Source organism: Hibiscus syriacus, unplaced genomic scaffold (assembly GCF_006381635.1).
Source record: "Hibiscus syriacus cultivar Baekdansim isolate YM2019G1 unplaced genomic scaffold, ASM638163v2 tig00112491_pilon, whole genome shotgun sequence".
Taxonomy (NCBI): Eukaryota; Viridiplantae; Streptophyta; class Magnoliopsida; order Malvales; family Malvaceae; genus Hibiscus; species Hibiscus syriacus.
In genome coordinates, this window is record NW_024063344.1 from 737,985 (window position 1) to 756,674 (window position 18,690).

Genomic DNA, 18,690 nt, shown 5'->3' on the forward strand with positions numbered 1-18,690 from the left:
AATCAAATTGTTAGAATTATTTTTTAATATTTTTGTTTTGAGATTATTTTATTTTTATTTTTAAAATCATGAACATTAAAATTTAGTATTGTAGTAATCTACTGATTTAATCAACGAGTTTTTAAGGTAGTTTTAAAAGAGATGTTATTTTTTCTTTATATCTTGATTCGAGTGTAAAATGGGTATATATTGTTAATGATTAAGAATAACTCTTAATATATATTATTTTATAATCACTCAGAAGATTAAAAAATGATAATTTGGAACTATTATATTAGATAAAATAATATTTTAGATAAATATTTTCATGAAATTAGTTATATATATTTTTTATGAATTAAATTCAATTTCGTACAGTTTGAAATTCTTTTTATTTCATCAAATTATATTTTTAAAATAAATCAGACAATTTTTATCTTTTTAATGTAATTCTGGGAAAATTAATTTAACATGTCTAGCTATCAATGGTTTTTTCTTAAAAAAAAGTTTAATGGTGTAATTTAATAAATTTAAATTTTTTTAAATTAGATTAAATTTATTTCAACTTTAAGAATTTAAAATGTAAACGATCCAATACATATTAACAAATTTAATATAGACTATTATACTCTTTATTTATTTTAATAATGCCAAATTTCTCTGTCTGCGCCTGCAAAACCCGATCTCAAACCTGATTGAAATGCCGGCAACTGGCAAAAACTTTGGGGATTGAACTTTCTAAGCTCTCATGGTGTTTACTTCCCACCATCTAATCTAAGCAAGAGCGTTAAGAAATCGGACATGGAAAAAGCCAAGGGATTCCTGGAGCTAAACAAAGAAAAAGCAGAAAGGGTTTCACGACTCACTATTCACCCTCACAGAGTCGGCTTCGAAGGTAGCTTCTACGAAGATTTCGCCGTACGTGGCATCCTTGTCGATAGGGTGGAGTCTGGCTTCGTTTCTTGCACCTTCAAGGTCCCTCCTCGCCTCACCGTAAGCTGTCCAAAATCCCCATCTCAAATTCCGTAAAATTAGAATCATATGAAATCTGAATTCATTTTGTTTGTCAATAAATTAAATCTGGCAGGATAAAAGTGGAAATTTAGCTACAGGTGCTGTTGCAAATCTTGTCGATGAAGTTGGAGCGACTATTGTTCAGGTCGAAGGTCTTAGTCTTACGATGAATGTTTCAGTCGACATTTCCATCTCGTTTCTCGGAACCGCTAAGCTCAATGTAAGAATATCTGGATTTTAATGTAATGAGTTGCTTTCAATAATCCTACTGTATACAGATATTTGATAATCAGTTCAGTTAGTCCAAGATTATGACCATTTCTATTGTTTCTTCTTCCAGACAGGGTTATTGGCTATTACAGAATTTAATTACATGTTCCTTTTTAATACGATTCTGAATCTGACCTCGAAGGTGATTTGCAGGATGAGTTAGAAATTATCTCAAAGGTATTAGGACGAAGAGGATGTTATGCAGGAGCACTTGTTCTAGTTAGAAACAAAGAGACAGGGGAGTTGATCGCTGAAGGTCGCCATTCTCTGTTTGCTAAACAAGGTAGCAAACTCTAGTTCCATTCCTTGTTTGTGCAAGAAAATCCCCCATGCCACTGGTGTTTTACTACTATGTGTAAAACTGCTTTCTTTCAAGTATATCATGTGAGAAATGAGAATGCTTGAACCACACACCTCCTAGGAACTAGTTATGATTTATATGGATTTATTTTTAACATTGTATAAATTCTGTGTAACATCAATGAATAAGACTTAAACATTATAAGCCGACTTTTCCGAGACAATCCGAGACTTTCAAGCTAAACCAGACGATAACGTGTGTTACAACATATGCTTTCCTTTTTCTCCATGTTTCTTCGTATCTTACATTATTTTGAAACATTGCCTTGAAGAGACCGTATTTCTTACATGACAAGGGGGATATTCACTCAACGAAGAGTCCCCACTGCCCTTTTATATGTGTACCATTTCGTAATCCAAACATAAACGCCTAAATTCAATACGCTCAAAGCTGCCAAGAGCCAGAAGAAGTAATCGATATGACCATAATTTAGGTTGTCCGGTATCCACCCGGGTTTCCCATTCTTAGCAGTCACATTGCTAACAATGGTAACAAGCAAAGAGCTCAAGTAGCTGCCAAGAGCGACGGTGGTGAGTGATAGAGCAGAGCAGAAACTCCTCATCGCATCGGGTGCTCGTTCGTAGAAAAATTCCAACTGTCCAATGAATGTGACCTCTGCACACCCTATGAGGAAATACTGTGGAACTTGCCAAAAGATTGTCATTGGCATTTCCTTTAGCTCATAGTAGTTGTGCCTTTTGATCATTTGCAGTCTTTCGTGCTCCAAAATTGCTGCTACTACCATGGAAAATATCGATATGAAGAGGCGATTCCCATCCGCTGAAGTTGTGTCAGGCCATTCTTGTGACCGGTGAATTTTCTCGTCACCGGGACAATGATTCTGTCATAGATTGACACCCAAAAGATCACACTTAGAGTGTCGAAGATGGAAAGTGATGCTGGTGGGATGTGGAAGTTAGAGCGACCAACACGAGTATCCATTCTTTCACCTTGCAACACAAATAAATTGACCATCTGACTGTAAACAGTAGAAAAGATGATCCCGGAGGCCCATATGGGGAGCAACCGAATTATAGATTTCAGCTCCTCAACCTGTGTAACCGTACAAAGTCTCCACGGATTTACTAAGCCCTTTAATCGGTCTGTCTTGATTTCCACTGCCGCCTTGTCAAAGAAACTGGAAGTTACAGTCATAGCCTGAGAGTAAGGAACTAAAGCAACAGGCTGAATATGCAATGAAGACAATTAAGATTAAAGTCCAGGCACTGACCTGAGATCATTTGTATGGTCAATCTTGCGGCTTCCTTTGATATTGGATTCTTTATCTTCTGTCTCATGTAAAAGAGACTTATCTGCAGGTACTGCAACTTTAAATTTCCTGATGGATGCCACCAATACCTGAAGCAGACGTGTGAGAGGGCTGCCTCCAGGCTTTTGGTTCCGATACAAACGAGTACCCGAAAAGAAAAAGCTGGTTTTGTTGATGGGCAGATGGAGAAATCTACAAGTCCAAGAATTTCCCTCCTGTCGAGTTCCAGATGCGCCCACTAGAATTTCCCAAACTAATTTTATTTTACTTCTGCCATGCTTCTGCTTTCCACCCTAAATTTTAGCTTCATATAAGATGCAATCTTCGAACGGTATATACAAAAGATGCAATCCATTTTTGGGAAGGCAGTTAATCAAAACATTAAGGGAGAGGAAATATGGTCCAAACTCGCAGTCTACAATTATAGAATATTTCAAATTTGATAAGAGAAGTAAATGGTTTAAGAAACTTTTTTGTTTTTACTTTTCATCAGTTAATCAGAGTGGCGCAGCGGAAGCGTGGTGGGCCCATAACCCACAGGTCCCAGGATCGAAACCTGGCTCTGATATTATTTTGGAGTGCCTTCCAAACTTTTTTGCTTAACCGTTTTGGTATTTAACGTAGTTGACCTAATTTGGGCTCAAATATTTTTATTGTGAGAATAATGGGCCTTTGGTTAATTTTACATTTTATCTATTTGATACTACCTTTGGTAAATCCTTATCTCATCCAAAAAAAAAAAAAAATTAATCTTAAAAGACTTCAGTTTTATTGGTAGAAGCCTCACAAAATGTAAACTTATCTAGATAACCAGTATGAATCGTCATTAAAATTATAACGTTCAAAATCAAATAATAAAAAATAGTATAATAATTGAACCAACAAAAAGTTTATTACACCTATTCCCAATATTTTGAAGTATTAAAATTTATTTTTCCTAAAAAAATTGAATTATGTAGCATTATCACCAATAATAACCTTCCCCATACAATAATTAACTCAATGAAAAATATTTTTCATGCCTCACATCAGATTTAATAGAAGTTTGTTTATCACAATGCACTAGTTGTAATTAATGACATACTAATCTGCCAATCAAATGCTTAAAACATAGCCTTATATATTACAAACTCAGTGAAGTTTGCCACATTGCTTTTTGTTTTGCCTCGACACTGTGGTTGAGATAAGGTGTGCTTTACCCTATTCAGTGAATTGGAAAATGGCATTAGGAACTCCTAACTAGCTTAGCTTCAAAATGTGTTTTAGTTTGATAGATCACTACTTTTGTGATACACAATAAATCTCTCTCACGTATATCCTCTAATTTTATATATTACGATCCATTCTCTCTCAAAATGTTTTAAAATAAAGATATACTCATATATGATGTTTACTTTAAATCAATAATAGTCAAAATTATTTTAATTCTATTTAGAGTAGGATTATCTTCAAATGTATAGGAATACTTATATTTCATAATATTTTGTCTACTTTACATCGCATCTCCATGACGTTTTGCTCTTCCATCGTCAATTTTCTTCCTATTCATTTGTTTTTATCGGGCTTGACGTGCTAATTTTAAAATTTCCAAGCATGGGTTTTACAAAAAGAAGCAATATTATTGATGTAAAAATGTGCAGGTGGTGTTGTCAAACACAACAAGGTTGTGCTCAAACAAGCAGATTGTCACCGTCAATGGACTCTACCCCGGCCCTACTTTAGTTGCTACAGAGGATGATAACATTCTTTTCAAAGTGATTAACAATGTCTCCATACACTGGTAATATTCTAATTTCCCATCATTCATCCGTTTCTTAGGATCAATACCTTTTATCCATGGATCCTGACTGGACCGTCTTTCGAGTATGTCCCGAAATTAAGCTTCGACTTAGAAAAATGGATTGGAGTCGCCACCTACCATTTATTTAAAAACAAATGAGTTGATCGGATATCTTATTTCTTACCTGATATGCGTCTTACTAAAGATGTGTCGGATTCGGGAGTCGGTTACAGTCAAGGAAGAGTTAACACCTTTAAACTGCCCTTTCGGTACTACGTAGTTTCCAGTTGTCAATAAGTAAGAAAATTGTAAGTTTAACTTAAAAGGTAAAAATTGATCCGAAACTTACTTTTAATTGATAAAAAATATACCCTTTAAAAATCAAAAGATGTGTTAGAGAAAAAATAAAAATAGATAAGATAGAGAAGGGTAAGGAAAATAAGGAATTCAACATGAAGGTAAAAAGATAAAGAGAAAAGGAATAAAAATACAAAAATAAAATAAAATAACAAATAAAAAAGTAATAATCTATATACAATAAAAAAAGGGGAAAGAGGAAATAAAATGAACATAAAAAAATAGAATTAATAATAATTAAAAAAGTAAAAAGTAAAAAAAATGCATATATATACTAAAAAAATCAAATAAGAAATAACTAAAATATATATAGTCATAAACGTAAAAATATTAAAAGTTCATATTTACATAATAATAAAATATAATAGAGATGCAATATATATATATATATATATGTAGATTAAAATAATAATAAAAAACAATAATAATAAATAAACAAGAATGGAAAATATATATATAATAATAATATATACATATAAAAAATAAAAATAATAAAAATAAAAGATTAAAAAACGAATTGAATTTAGTAGGGGTTAAATTGAAAAGAAATGCGAATTGAGTGGCCAAACTAGAACAAAATCGGGGTTCAAATGTCAATTTAGGGTCAAAATGGAAGTATTTGAAAACATAAGGGGATCAAAAGGGTAGTTTACCCAATTTGTTTCAAAAACACGCGGATCCCCTAGGGGATCCACTCGGGTCATGAGTCGGGTCGGTCGGGTATGGGCAACATATAAAATCCAAAAAAAATTATAATTCTTCATTTCTCTCCCTTCACAAACCGAGCCCCCCTTTCTCTCCTTTTGTTCTTATGTTCTTCAAGAACATGAAGAAAGACCACCTTATTTTCCAGAAACTGGTGGCCCGTTGCCGTTCATCGGCGGCAATTTTTTTTAAAATCTCGAAAGCTCTTTAAACCCTACTTGAAAAAATCAAAAAAACCTTTAAAAATAACACGCCTCGGGGTAGATCTAGGTTCCAGGATCTCGAACCATACCCCCTTTTCATCGGCGTTTCAACACACCAAGGAAGAGAAAAATCACACCATGCAAGACTGGAAATTTAACAAGGTAAAAAAAAAGATACATTTTTTTTATTTCACTTCGAAATGATTACAAGAGGCTTGGATTCACTGTTTTGTGTTTTTCGAATATGCTTGTATATTTGGTAGTCTATTTGTGCCTAATCTCGCCTGTAATCGTGAATCTTGTGTATAAAATTCGTCCTCCCAATGGTGCTACTTACATGCTTATTTATACCCAAAATAATTATATTTTTAGTTTACACAACTCCTAAACGTCTTTTGTTTGTTGGTGATGAGCGCCGGATGTCTCGGGATTTGGTGGTGTGTTGCCGTGAAGACCGGATGTGGGTGAGAAGCGTGCGGCGTGAGGAAGGCTTGGTGGGTTGTTGCGGCGCCAAAGATAACATTAGGGTTCTGGAAACCGCCGCCGTCCGTCCGTCCGTCTGTCCGTCTCGTCTCGTCTCGACTCGGGTCGTGGTCATGGTCGTGGTCGTGGTAATACGTGTCTTTGACACGTCCGCGTGAATACTATCTTTTTAGAGAACATTTTTGAGGAATTTCTCTTTGAAAGAAACAAATGGAAAAATGTGAAAGATTTCAACTGATATTTATAAGCTGCTGAGGACTGTTTAATTTCAAATGATAACAGCTGGTTTATGAGAAATTAAACAGCTTTTCCTAAATTAAATCAAAAACGTTAAGATGTATCTGGACTGATTTCCAGCTTTGTATAGAGGAGACAAGCTGTTAATATCAGGAGTTTCAGGAGTTACAGGAGTTATTTGATTTAATTCCATGGGTTACATTATATAATTTCGGGAGTTATAACAACTGAACAATGATGCAATGAACCTGGACTATTTTTGAGTCAGGTTCATCTAGACGTTTCAGCTGTTACAAAAGAAGAGATTTAATCCTGAAATTTTATGGACGATTTTAACCATATTTCTAGCCTATAAATAGAGGGCTATATTCAGCTTCTCAACTCACTCTCAAACATTCACAATTCACTTACAAAAGTGTTTTCTATAATTCTCTCTGTGAGTTCTCTCTGAGTGCTTTCCAATCAGAATAGTAATACCACCAGCAGTCCACTCTGGTTTTAGGTGTATGGAATTCGGAGCGACTGTGTTAACCTCGGGGGACGGTCCGCCTACTGCAGTGATTACACACATCGGGGGGAATTCGTTTCTAAGGCAATGGTTTTTACCACGATACGGTTTACGAATTTGTTCCTTTTAATTACTGTTTATATTTCCAGTCAATGCTAACGATGTAGTTTTACAGTTCATATATCCAACAATTTAGAAACGAATTCCATATACTACAATCATGACAACACCTTTGAGCAAACTGATCCCCAATCTTTCCAAGCTCGATGCACTTGATAGAAAAAATTATAGAAGGTGGTCCCAAAGAATCCTGATATTCTTCGAGCAACTTGATCTTGACTACGTGCTGCTTAAGCCACCACCTACCATGTCGCCAACCCCAACTGTCGGTAATGATGCAGATGTGGTCCTCAATGATGATGCCTTAGCAACCGCCGCCGTCGCTCTCGCTACATACGAGAAAGACAACAAGACGATGCGAGGACATCTGCTCAGCCACATGTCAAATAAACTATTTGATATGTTCCTTAGAGAAAGGAGTGCAAGGCAATATGGGATACTCTAGACAAAAAGTATGGTGCAGACGATGCGGGCATCAAGAAGTACGTTGTTGGCGAATGGCTCAAATTCCAGATGACAGACTACAAGCCAATAATGGATCAAGTCCATGACTATGAGAACTTAGTCGCTGACATCATCGCTGAATGGGATGCAAATGTGTGAGGTGCTGCAAGCCAATGTACTCATTGAGAAGCTGCCTAAGTCATGGTCCGACTACCGCAACTCTCTTAAGCATAAGAAGAGAGACATTTCGCTTGAAGAACTTGTGGGCCATATGAAGATTGAAGAAGCCAACTGTTTAAAAGATAAGCTTACTAATTCTATGAGTAATTTATCTTTTAAAGCTAACTTGATTGAGTCTAAATTTAAGAAGATCATGAAACGTGGGAATCAAGACAAGAATACGAAACCACAGAAGGCTACCAACTTCAAGAAGTCAGGAAAGGCCAAACCGGAAGGAAAGACGTTCAAGTGTTATGTATGCGGTTTACCCGGCCACAAAGCTTACCAATGCCAACATCGATCAGACCGCCAGAATGACAACAAGCCACAGATGCACGTTGTAGAAGAAGATGATGAGATCATTGATGCGGTGGTCTCAGAAGTTAATTTGGTGGAGAACAGTTCAGAATGGGTAGTTGACACTGGCGCTTCAAAGCATTTCTGCGCAAGGAAGGAGTTTTTCACCGAGTTCGAGGATGGGAACACTGGTGAACGTGTGTACATGGGGAACTCTAGCATTTCTGAAGTGCTAGGCAAAGACAAGGTTTTACTCAAGCTGACTTCTGGTAAAACTCTGGCTTTAAATAATGTTCTGTATGTACCTGCCTTGCGTAGAAATTTGATAAGTGGTGGGCTTCTGAATAAGGCATGCATTATGTTAGTTTTTGAGGCAGATAAACTTGTACTTTCCCGAAATGGTGATTATGTGGGGAAAGGATTTTTAAGCAATGGTTTATTTGTCATAGAAACTCAATTTAATGAAAATAAAGCTACCACTTATGTTTATATTATTGAATCCATTGATATGTGGCATGCTAGATTAGGACATGTGAATATTCATGCTTTAAAGAAATTAATGAATATGAATGTTATGCCTAAACTAGACACAACTAGCTTTAACAAATGTGAGATTTGTGTAGAAGCTAAGCATACTAGACCTCACTTTAAGATTGTTTCTAATAGAAAGACTAAACTGTTAGAACTCATTCATACTGATCTAGCAGATTTTAGAAACACTGAAAGTAAAGGAGGAAAACACTACTACATAACTTTTGTAGATGATTATTCAAGATATACAAAAGTTTATCTCCTAATAACTAAAGATGAAGATGAAAACTTCTTTCTTATTTATAAGGCAGAAGTAGAAAATCAGTTAGATAGGAGAATCAAACGGGTTAGATTTGATAGAGGTGGTGAATATGGATCTAATTTCTTAAAAGATATTTGTGAAAAGAATGGCATAATTCATGAAACTTCAGCTCCCTATTTTCCTCAACATAATGGTATAGCCGAAAGGAAAAATAGAACTTTAAAAGAGATGATGAATTCTTTACTAATAAGTTTAGGGTTATCTAATAACATGTGGGGGGAAGCCATTCTATCGGCAACTCATATCTTGAACCGAGTTCCTCATAAGAAATTAGATTCTACCTCATATGAATTGTGGAAAGTATACGCTCCTAATTTACAATACCTGAAAGTGTGGGGGTGTCTGGCCAAAGTGGGTTTGCCAGAATTTAAGAAGTCCACCATCAGACCTAAAATTGTTGATGCAGTGTTTATAGGGTATGCTACGAATAGTGATGCATACATATTCATGCTTTTACAAGATTATTCTATTTGTGACTCAAGGGATGTTGTTTTCTTTGAAAATGTTTTTCCTTTAAAGGAACCGAGAATGAATATTGAAACACAAATAGAATATATTTCATCAACTTCTTCTAGTAATCATGCTAGGTCTTCTGAACAAATTGATTTCGAGCCTAGAAGAAGTAAAAGGCAAAGAGTTGAAACCTCTTTTGAACCAGACTTTATTACTTCCTTTATTTCTGAGATAAATGATTTAGACTCCATTTCAGATCCTATAGCTCAAATTTTTCTGTTAGATGAGGATCCTAAAACTTTTGAAGAAGCTATAAGATCTATCGATGCTAGTTTTTGGAAAAGCGCTGTTAATGATGAACTAGAATCGATAATGCCTAATCATACTTGGGAATTAGTTTACTTGCCTAAGGGATTCAAACCAATCTCCAACAAATGGGTCTTCCGGAAGAAACTAAGGCTAGATGGTTCGATTCAGCGGTACAAGGCAAAGTTAGTCGTCAAAGGGTTCACTCAAAGGTTTGGTTTAGACTACTTTGATACATATTCTCCCGTTACAAAAATCTCAACGATTCGTGCATTATTTGCACTAGCCTCTATTCATAAGTTGCAGGTACATCAAATGGATGTTAAGACTGCTTTCTTGAATTGAGATTTAGATGAGGAGATTTACATGGAGCAGCCACTAGGTTTTGAAGCACTTGGTATGGAAGGCAAAGCTGTAGACTCAAAAAGTCACTATATGGACTTAAGCAGGCTCCTAAACAGTGGTATGAGAAATTTCATAAAACTATTCTTAGTTTTGGTTTTGTTGTGAATGGTTCTGATGCTTGTGTGTATTCGAAGATGTTTGACACTGAATGTGTTATCATAAGTCTTTATGTTGATGACATGTTGATTTTCAGTTCTAACATTGAGTACATTAACAAAGTTAAAAATTTCTTGTCCACTAAGTTTGAGATGACAGATTTGGGAGAAGTAGATGTAATCTTAGGAGTCAAAGTTACCAAAACTGAGAAGTGATTTTCTTTATGTCAAACACATTATATAGAGAAAGTGCTAAAGAAATTTGACAGTTTGATGTCGTCCCTATTCGAACTCCTTATGACCCTAGCATACATCTAGTTAAGAATAAAGGAAGTAGCGTTTCCCAAACTGAATATGCTAAGTTAATCGGAAGCTTAATGTTCTTAATGAACTATACTCTACCTGATATTGCTTATGCTGTAAGTAGACTGAGTATATATACTCATAATTCGAGTGGTGAGCACTGGATTGCTCTTAAACACTCATTGAAGTATCTTAAGGGTACTTTGGATTGGAAACTTGAGTTTGTTGGCTTTCCTGCGGTATTGGAAGGATATTGTGATGACAACTGGGTTTCTGATAATGATGAGGTAAGCTCTACGAGCGGGTATGTTTTTACTTTGGGTGGAGCAGCAATCTCGTGGAAATCATCAAAGCAGACTTGTATTGCTCGTTCTACTATGGAGTCAGAGTTTATAGATCTTGACCTAGCTGGGCAAGAAGCCGAGTGGCTCAGAAGTTTGTTAGCAGATATTCTGTTATGGGGAAGACCTACTCCTCCAGTTTCATTATTGTGTGATTCACAAGATGCGATATGTGTGGCTAAGAACCAAACTTACAATGGTAAGAAAAGACACATTCGTATAAGACATGAGTCAGTGAAACACTTAATAAAGAATGGAGTGCTCTCTTTAGAGTATGTGAAGTCGGAAAGGAACCTAGCAGATCCACTTACCAAAGGGTTAAGTCGAAAGCTGGTCCTAGATTCGTCTAGGGGGATGGGTCTAAAGCCCATTGGTTGAGGAATTCATGGTGGATACCCAACTTAGTTATCTAAGTTCCATGTGGTCAAACGAAACCATGGAAAGACTCATAGTGCACATTCCTACTGCCTATCCCTATGAAGAATAATGTGCATGCCCAGGATGAGCTTAAGTGCTCTTAATAAATTCATAGCCCAGACTTTGGGTGGTCTTAGTGAGAAAGACTTGATGAATTTACCGATTTTGGCTGAATATCTATTCTTAATAAGTTCATAACCCAGAGTGAGTGGGTAGGAAATGATGAACTTACCTACAAAAAGGTTGAGTTTGTTAAACTCTTAATAAATTCAAATCCAAGTATTTGGATGGTTCTAGTGAGAAGGACTTACTGAATTTACCGATAAATGAGGTTGAATATTTTATTCTTAATGACTTCTTAGCCCAGAGTTTGGGTGGTTCATTAATAATGAACTTGAAGAAAGTCACCATACCCTTTGTGAGGTTGAGCTATTATTAAAGCTCTTAATTATTTCATATCCCTTTTTAAAGGGTGGTTTATGTTGAGATAAACTTGATGAAATAACCTATGTAAGTGAGAAGGGTTAGCCGCCTTCTATGAAAAATGTTGGGCCATTTTTCTAGCACACTTACTAGAATCCTGAGGTAAGATGGCTAAATATATACTTTGTATATATATATCTTACACATCGAGGACTCAAGTGGATGAAGTGGTTAGTTGTGTGTTATGAGTTTACCCTGATCTTAGAAAGTTCCAGACTAGTTTCACTTATCTAAGAGAAGGATTGTTCATCATCACTATGTACTAGTTCCAGATACGTTCACTAGTGCTTAAGCAACTAATCTCGCTATTGCTCTTCTGGAAAGTTTGTTTTCGAGTTTCATAAGATTTCTTTCGCATTAGTGGGGAAATGTTGGTAATGCTCAATCCCACATAGTATTGGAAATACTATTGGGAATAGTATTTAAGGCTTGGCTTTCCCACTTCCTTGTTGAGTGATAGAGAACAAAGGGGACTCTCGCGCACCGTCGTCGCCGTCCGTCTTTCTCGGCTCGGCACGACACGGCTCGGCTTGGCTCGACTCGGGTCGTGGTCGTGGTAATACGTGTCTTCGACACGTCCGCGCGGATACTATCTTTTTAGAGAAAATTCTTGAGGAATTTCTCTTTGAAAGAAACAAATGGAAAAATGTGAAAGATTTCAACTAATATTTATAGGCTGCTGAAGACTGTTTAATTTCAAATGATAACAGCTGGTTTATGAGAAATTAAACAGCTTTTCCTAAATTAAATCAAAAACGTTAAGATGTACCTGGACTGATTTCCAGCTTTGTACAGAGGAGACAAGTTGTTAATATCAGGAGTTACAGGAGTTATTTGATTTAATTCCATAGGTTACATGATATAATTTCGGGAGTTATAACAGCTGAACAATGATGCAATGAACCTGGACTATTTTTGAGTCAGGTTCATCTAGACGTTTCAACTGTTACAAAAGAATAGATTTAATCCTGAAATTTTATGGACGATTTTAACCCTATTTCTAGCCTATAAATAGAGGGCTATATTCAGCTTCTCAACTCACTCTCAAACATTTACAATTCACTTACAAAAGTGTTTTCTACAATTCTCTCTGTGAGTTCTCTCTGAGTGCTTTCCAATCAGAAGAGCAATACCACCAGTAGTCCACTCCGGTTTCGGGTGTACGGAATTCGGAGCGATCGTGTTAACCTCGGGGGACGGTCTGCCTACTGCAGCGATTACACACATCGGGGCGAATTCGTTTCTAAGGTAATGGTTTTTACCACGACACGGTTTACGAATTTGTTCCTTTTAATTACTGTTTATATTTCTAGTCAATGCTAACGGTGTAGTTTTACAGTTCATATATCCAACACGGGCTGCTCCAGTTGGACCTCACACATTTTTGATGGGCTTTGTAACATTTAGGCATGTAGATAAAAATAATAAAATGCGAATAACCATGTGTATTATAAATTATAGTATAATATTATATACATATTATAATTTATAATTTATGCGGTCGAAATTGAGCGTCTTCACCGAGAATTGCAGGTATGGGGTTAGGCAAATACGTACTGGTTGGGCAGATGGACCCGCGTATATAACTCAGTGCCCCATCCAGCCAGTGCAGAGCTACGTTTACAACTTCACCGTGACCGGCCAAAGAGGCACCCTTTGGTGGAAAGCACATATTCTATGGCTGAGAGCCACCGTTCATGATTGCCGGACATCAACTCACTGTCTTCGAAGTTGATGCCTCGTATGTAAAACCTTTTAGAATATATACCATTGTGATATCCCTAGGGCAGACCACAAATGTCCTCTTAACAACCAACCGTCGTGCCAGAAAGTACTTGATCGTTGACAATGTAACCGCCACCGCTACATTACATTACTCTTGTTCTGTTACAAGTACGTACAGCCACTAATCTCGTATCACCCTCACCGAAAAACTCTACCTCGGTGGCAACAAGCTATACGAATGCACTTGGAAGCTTGAACTCTAAACAATATCCCGCTAATGTCCTTTTGAAGATCGATCATTCCCTTCTCTTCACCGTCGGCCTTGGCATCAACCCGTGTCCTACATGTGTTAATGGAAGCCATACTTTTCTTCAACATTAATGGGGTTTTCACTAGTGAGTTCCCCTGGAAATCCTCCTGTTCCATTTAACAACACCAACACACAAATAACAAACTTGGCGACCAAACGAGGGACGAAACTGTACAGGTTGGCTTACAACGACACTGTGCAGCTGGTGTTGCAAGATACATGGATGATTACCCCATAGAACCACCCTCTTCATTTGCATGGATTCAATTTCTTCGAGGTTGGAAGGGGAGGGGGAATTTCGACCCCAAAAAGGAACGCCCAATGTTTAGATTTGGGACGAACAAAGTGAATAAAAAATTGTTGTTTTGTATTGAGATTTTAAATGATTGAACTATCTTGTACTTTCTCATAATAATAAAAAAAAACAATGTTTGGATTTGGGTTTCAAGACTCAAGAACAGCCCTCAAACCTCAGGTCCAATTAACGGAACGCTGACCCATCAAAAAATATAAATATTTTTAATGCACTATTTCTTTCAACAAAATAAATCAAGACGAAACAAATTCCCGCACAATGAATATAAATTATTTATATATCATTAACAATTATAAATATATTGAACATGTATTTAAATAAAATTAAATATTCTAAATGTATTGACTATTTTCCAGAGGCTTATTGGTATTTTAAGTCTTATTTTTTAAAAATAATAATAATACTTTAAATATAGTTTACACCCAATATAACTTTTAAACTAAAAATAAAACTCGATTTAATCCTTTGATCAATAAATATATATATTTACCGTTATAATGTTTATCATAATTGTTTATATACAAATATGAAAGTTTATAATATTAACATGACAATTCACTAAAATTCTAAAAATTATTTACCATTTCAACATCAAAATCTAACATTAAATGGAAATCAACATGATTTGAAATTAATTTAATTAAATTTGTACACGCTTCAAAATTAACTGAGTTATTTATCCATTTATCTAGGAACCGTAAATATACAAATAGTTGCATGTATAAATGCTAAATTAACCTTTGTAAGTTAAAACAATGCGTAAACGTTTATCAAAATGGTCATTTGATTCTATATTCTACTTTTTGTGTAATATTTTGGCCTCAACAATTTATTTTAAGGTAAAATGCCCCTAACATTTCATAAAATAATCACTTTGTTCATTATCTTTTCTTTTAGGGGCTTTTAGCCCTCAACATTTTATTTTAAGTTAAAAAGGTTCCTATTTTGGAGCATTAATCATGTGTTAACTAACACTTTTTATCTATAGATAGAGCTTTTTACCTCAAAGTGAAACGTTGAGGGCCAAAATGCTCCAAAAAATAATAGTGGCCAAAATAACTATTTTGATAAATATTAGGGGCTATTTTTGATATTATTCCTTAAAACAAAAAGGTATTTACCTTTGTAATTGCAAATAGTGCTAGCTGTATGAATTCATTTTCATATAATAAAAATAAGAGTAAACTATACATTTAATATCTAAATTATCAATTCTATTTTGTTTTAGTAATTAAACTTTCATTTGTTTCAAAATGAAACCTAATGTTTACTTTTTATTTTGTTTTGGTACCTCGTTAAAAATTTAGTGGAACTATTACAACATGACACTTTTTATGGATAAATCATATCATTAATCAATCAACTATCTTTTCACTCATATTTTGATCATTGAAGTTCAATTTTTTAAAATCTAATTACTTAACTTTCAAATTACTCATAATTTAATCACTCTAACTTTCAATTTTATTTATTTAAATTGTATATTAATAAAATAATAATAAATATTAATAAAATGAATTAGGCTTATTAAAACATGAGCAATTTGAAAGTTGAGTAGTTAAATTGAAAATTTTGAAACTTCAATGACCAAAATAGGAGTGAAAAGATAATTAAATGATGAATGATGTAATTTATCCATTAAAAATGACTCGAGCAGCTGTTCTGTTAACAAAATGAGTACTAAAATGAAATAAAAAGTAAACGTTAGGCATAGTTTTGAAACAAATGAAAGTTTAGATACTGAAACGAAACAAAATTGATAAATCAAGTACTAAGCATGTAGTTTACCCTAAAATAAAGCAAGTTGAAAACGGACACTAGCTCTTGCACTGCCGCTTTGTCTGGGTTTTGGACTTTGAGGAAAGGAGGAATCTTTCCTTAAACGGAAAACAAAAACACTGTTGGTGCCTTCAATTATTATTATTTTGGATTCCATGCATTTGCAGTCGCTTTCTCTCCCCCTTAGCCTCACCTGTCCATTATTATTGCTCCATCCCTCCCAAAGGGTCAATGATTTCCAGTCTTTATTACAATTTATCATTGTTCGTACTTTTGAATTAATTATTTTATTTATCATAGAAAATTGAACAGAGAAGAGATCAGCCAACTACTTGTATTATATTATAATTGTGAGGTCATAAACGTTTTGAATTATTGTTTCTGCTGTTTCCAACAATGTGTAAGCAGTGTAATTAGAAAATTTATTTTTTAGAATATGTGACCTTCGATGAAGAGTTCTATAAATTTACATTTAATTTGTTGGTTAAATTACTCATTTTTGTTTATTTAAATTATAAATTTTAGACTTATTATGAGTATTTTCTTTCTTTATCGTACAATCTTCCATCACATCTTCTCTAAAAAAATCAGGAAAAAATTTAAAATTTATCAAAAAATATTTTTATAGTTTGATGTAATTTGAAGATAAATATATTGATAATTCTACTTAAATTATAAAATCATAGTGCGGACAAATGGGAATCATGATATTAACTCAACATAATAAAGTTTAAAATGTTAAATAAGTATTTTTTATGTATGTTTTTTAATAAACAAAATAAGAGGTGTGGCCCTTTGAACGAAGCATAGTTTCGTCCGTTAGGTAGGGACGTAGCCAAAATTCTTATTAAATTATAATTAGTAATAAAAGATAAAATACAATTAATATAAAAAGTAAATTCAAATTAGATTAGAATTTGAGAGTCCATTAGATAGATATCTTTTATATATTTGAGGGTCCCAACAACAAACGTAAGTTATCACCGAGTGTATAAGATGATTAAATCGTACCATAATTAAATATTAAAGTGCAATTTTGATTGATAAATTTGTACTTAAAGGAATAATTCTAGGAAATACTCCCTTGTCAATTCTCATGCTATTTTTAATTATGAAATTGAGTTTAATATCAGTAATTAGATCACTAATTCAATTAAAAAGCACATGACTACTTATTAGTTTTGTTTTACAAAATATAAGTTTTACATGTAATATTTTTTTCCATTTCTAAAGTATATTTCTAAAAATATGGATGATTGTGAGATACCTGCTGCTTTGTTGAATTTCTTAATGTTCTGATGCTTAAGCTGTGTAATGTTGCTCAGTAGTTGGTTATGATGGCCTATGTAAATTTCTCAATGGTATGGTGCACTTTTCTCTTCCACTTAGATTTAAGGAAGTTTTTTAATAAGATATTTATAATTGTTTTTTGTATGTGTTCTTTAATAAATACATACAAAGCTTCCTTTAAAAAAAAATTCTAAAATCTTTGATTCGATTTGATATATTAATTTGAAAATTACGCAAGAATTAATATATAAATAAAAATTATAGAATTACAAAGTTATGGTTCTAAATTTGTTTTATCAATGAATAATTATTTTAAAAATCTAATTAATTTACTTTAACAAATTAATAACTTTTACACATAAAATAAATATTTTTTTACATATATAAGTGTCTTAAATAATAAAGTAATAATAATAACAACAACAATATTTGTGGTAGTGTTTTACAGCATCGAATGTGAATATTGACACGGTAAATTGTTATCCATGGACACGTTTTCTCTCTTGAATTTGGTGCCGACGAAATAAAGACTTATTATGGGTCCCGACCCTAGTTAGGTAACTTAGAGATGAGCATGTGTCATATTAGATTCAGTTTCTTATTAACAAGACAAAATTCAAAAAATTTATATACTTCACTTAGAATTTGATCTAATCAAACTTTAAGATAATTTCACTCGACACGAAATTTGACTTGATTTTTAAGAGAAAATTTGACTTTGATCAGATTCGAAATAATATAAAATTATTAATTTTATTTAATAAAATAAGAAATTAATTGAAAATAAACAATATAAAGAGGAATATTATTGTAATTATTTATAAATATATAAATTATAACTGTATTATTTCCATATTGGGTTAGGTCAAGTATTTTTTACTTTAAACTCGAATTTGATTCGACTCAAACTTATCTTCTAAAAAATTAGACTCGTTCTGACCTAAACTTAATTTTTTTTAAAAACCCTAAACCAATTAGGTCAAATTAAAATTCATCAAATTTTGATCTCGTACACAATCCCTATAATCACCTAAAATCATAACATTTTAATTTTATTGCATGAAATATCATATAGAACTAAAATATGCTCAAAAATTTAAATTTTATATGAAAAAACTATTAATATTATTATATTAATATAATTGACCAGATATGTCAAAACATAAAATAATAAGGGATAGACCTATGATTTTATATTAAGGGTGGTATGTTTTTAAAATTATAACAATAAGTGAATTTATAAAATTATAAAAATTAAATAAATTATTAATAAAAATATAAAAGTATATATAAAATATACTATAATTCAAAATTATTAGAGACGACTCATTTCACTTACACTCAGTTCATTCCGGAAAAAGATGGTT

At 33.6% G+C, this 18,690-nt stretch overlaps 1 protein-coding gene, 1 non-coding gene and 1 pseudogene across 2 annotated transcripts; 2 read left to right on the forward strand and 1 right to left on the reverse strand.

The window, feature by feature from the left end:
* The first annotated feature begins 636 nt into the window (after positions 1-636).
* On the forward strand, positions 637-1,754 carry LOC120180315 (acyl-coenzyme A thioesterase 13-like). The gene is made up of 3 exons (XM_039185668.1): positions 637-972; positions 1,067-1,213; positions 1,417-1,754. Exons 1-3 carry the CDS (start codon positions 781-783, stop codon positions 1,558-1,560), a joined length of 483 nt encoding a protein of 160 aa, XP_039041599.1. The 5' UTR covers positions 637-780; the 3' UTR covers positions 1,561-1,754.
* Positions 1,755-1,830: 76 nt separating this feature from the next.
* Positions 1,831-14,054, reverse strand: LOC120180273 (annotated as a pseudogene).
* TRNAM-CAU lies at positions 3,391-3,462 on the forward strand. The gene has a single exon. It is a non-coding gene; the product is annotated as a tRNA-Met (tRNA).
* Positions 14,055-18,690: the final 4,636 nt, after the last annotated feature.

Coding starts and splice junctions, on each gene's coding strand:
- LOC120180315 (XM_039185668.1), top strand. CDS start 781: ATGGAAAAAGCCAAGGGATTCCTGGAGCTAAACAAAGAAAAAGCAGAA. Junction 973..1,066: donor AGGTCCCTCCTCGCCTCACC/GTAAGCTGTCCA, acceptor TAAATCTGGCAG/GATAAAAGTGGAAATTTAGC. Junction 1,214..1,416: donor TCGGAACCGCTAAGCTCAAT/GTAAGAATATCT, acceptor GGTGATTTGCAG/GATGAGTTAGAAATTATCTC.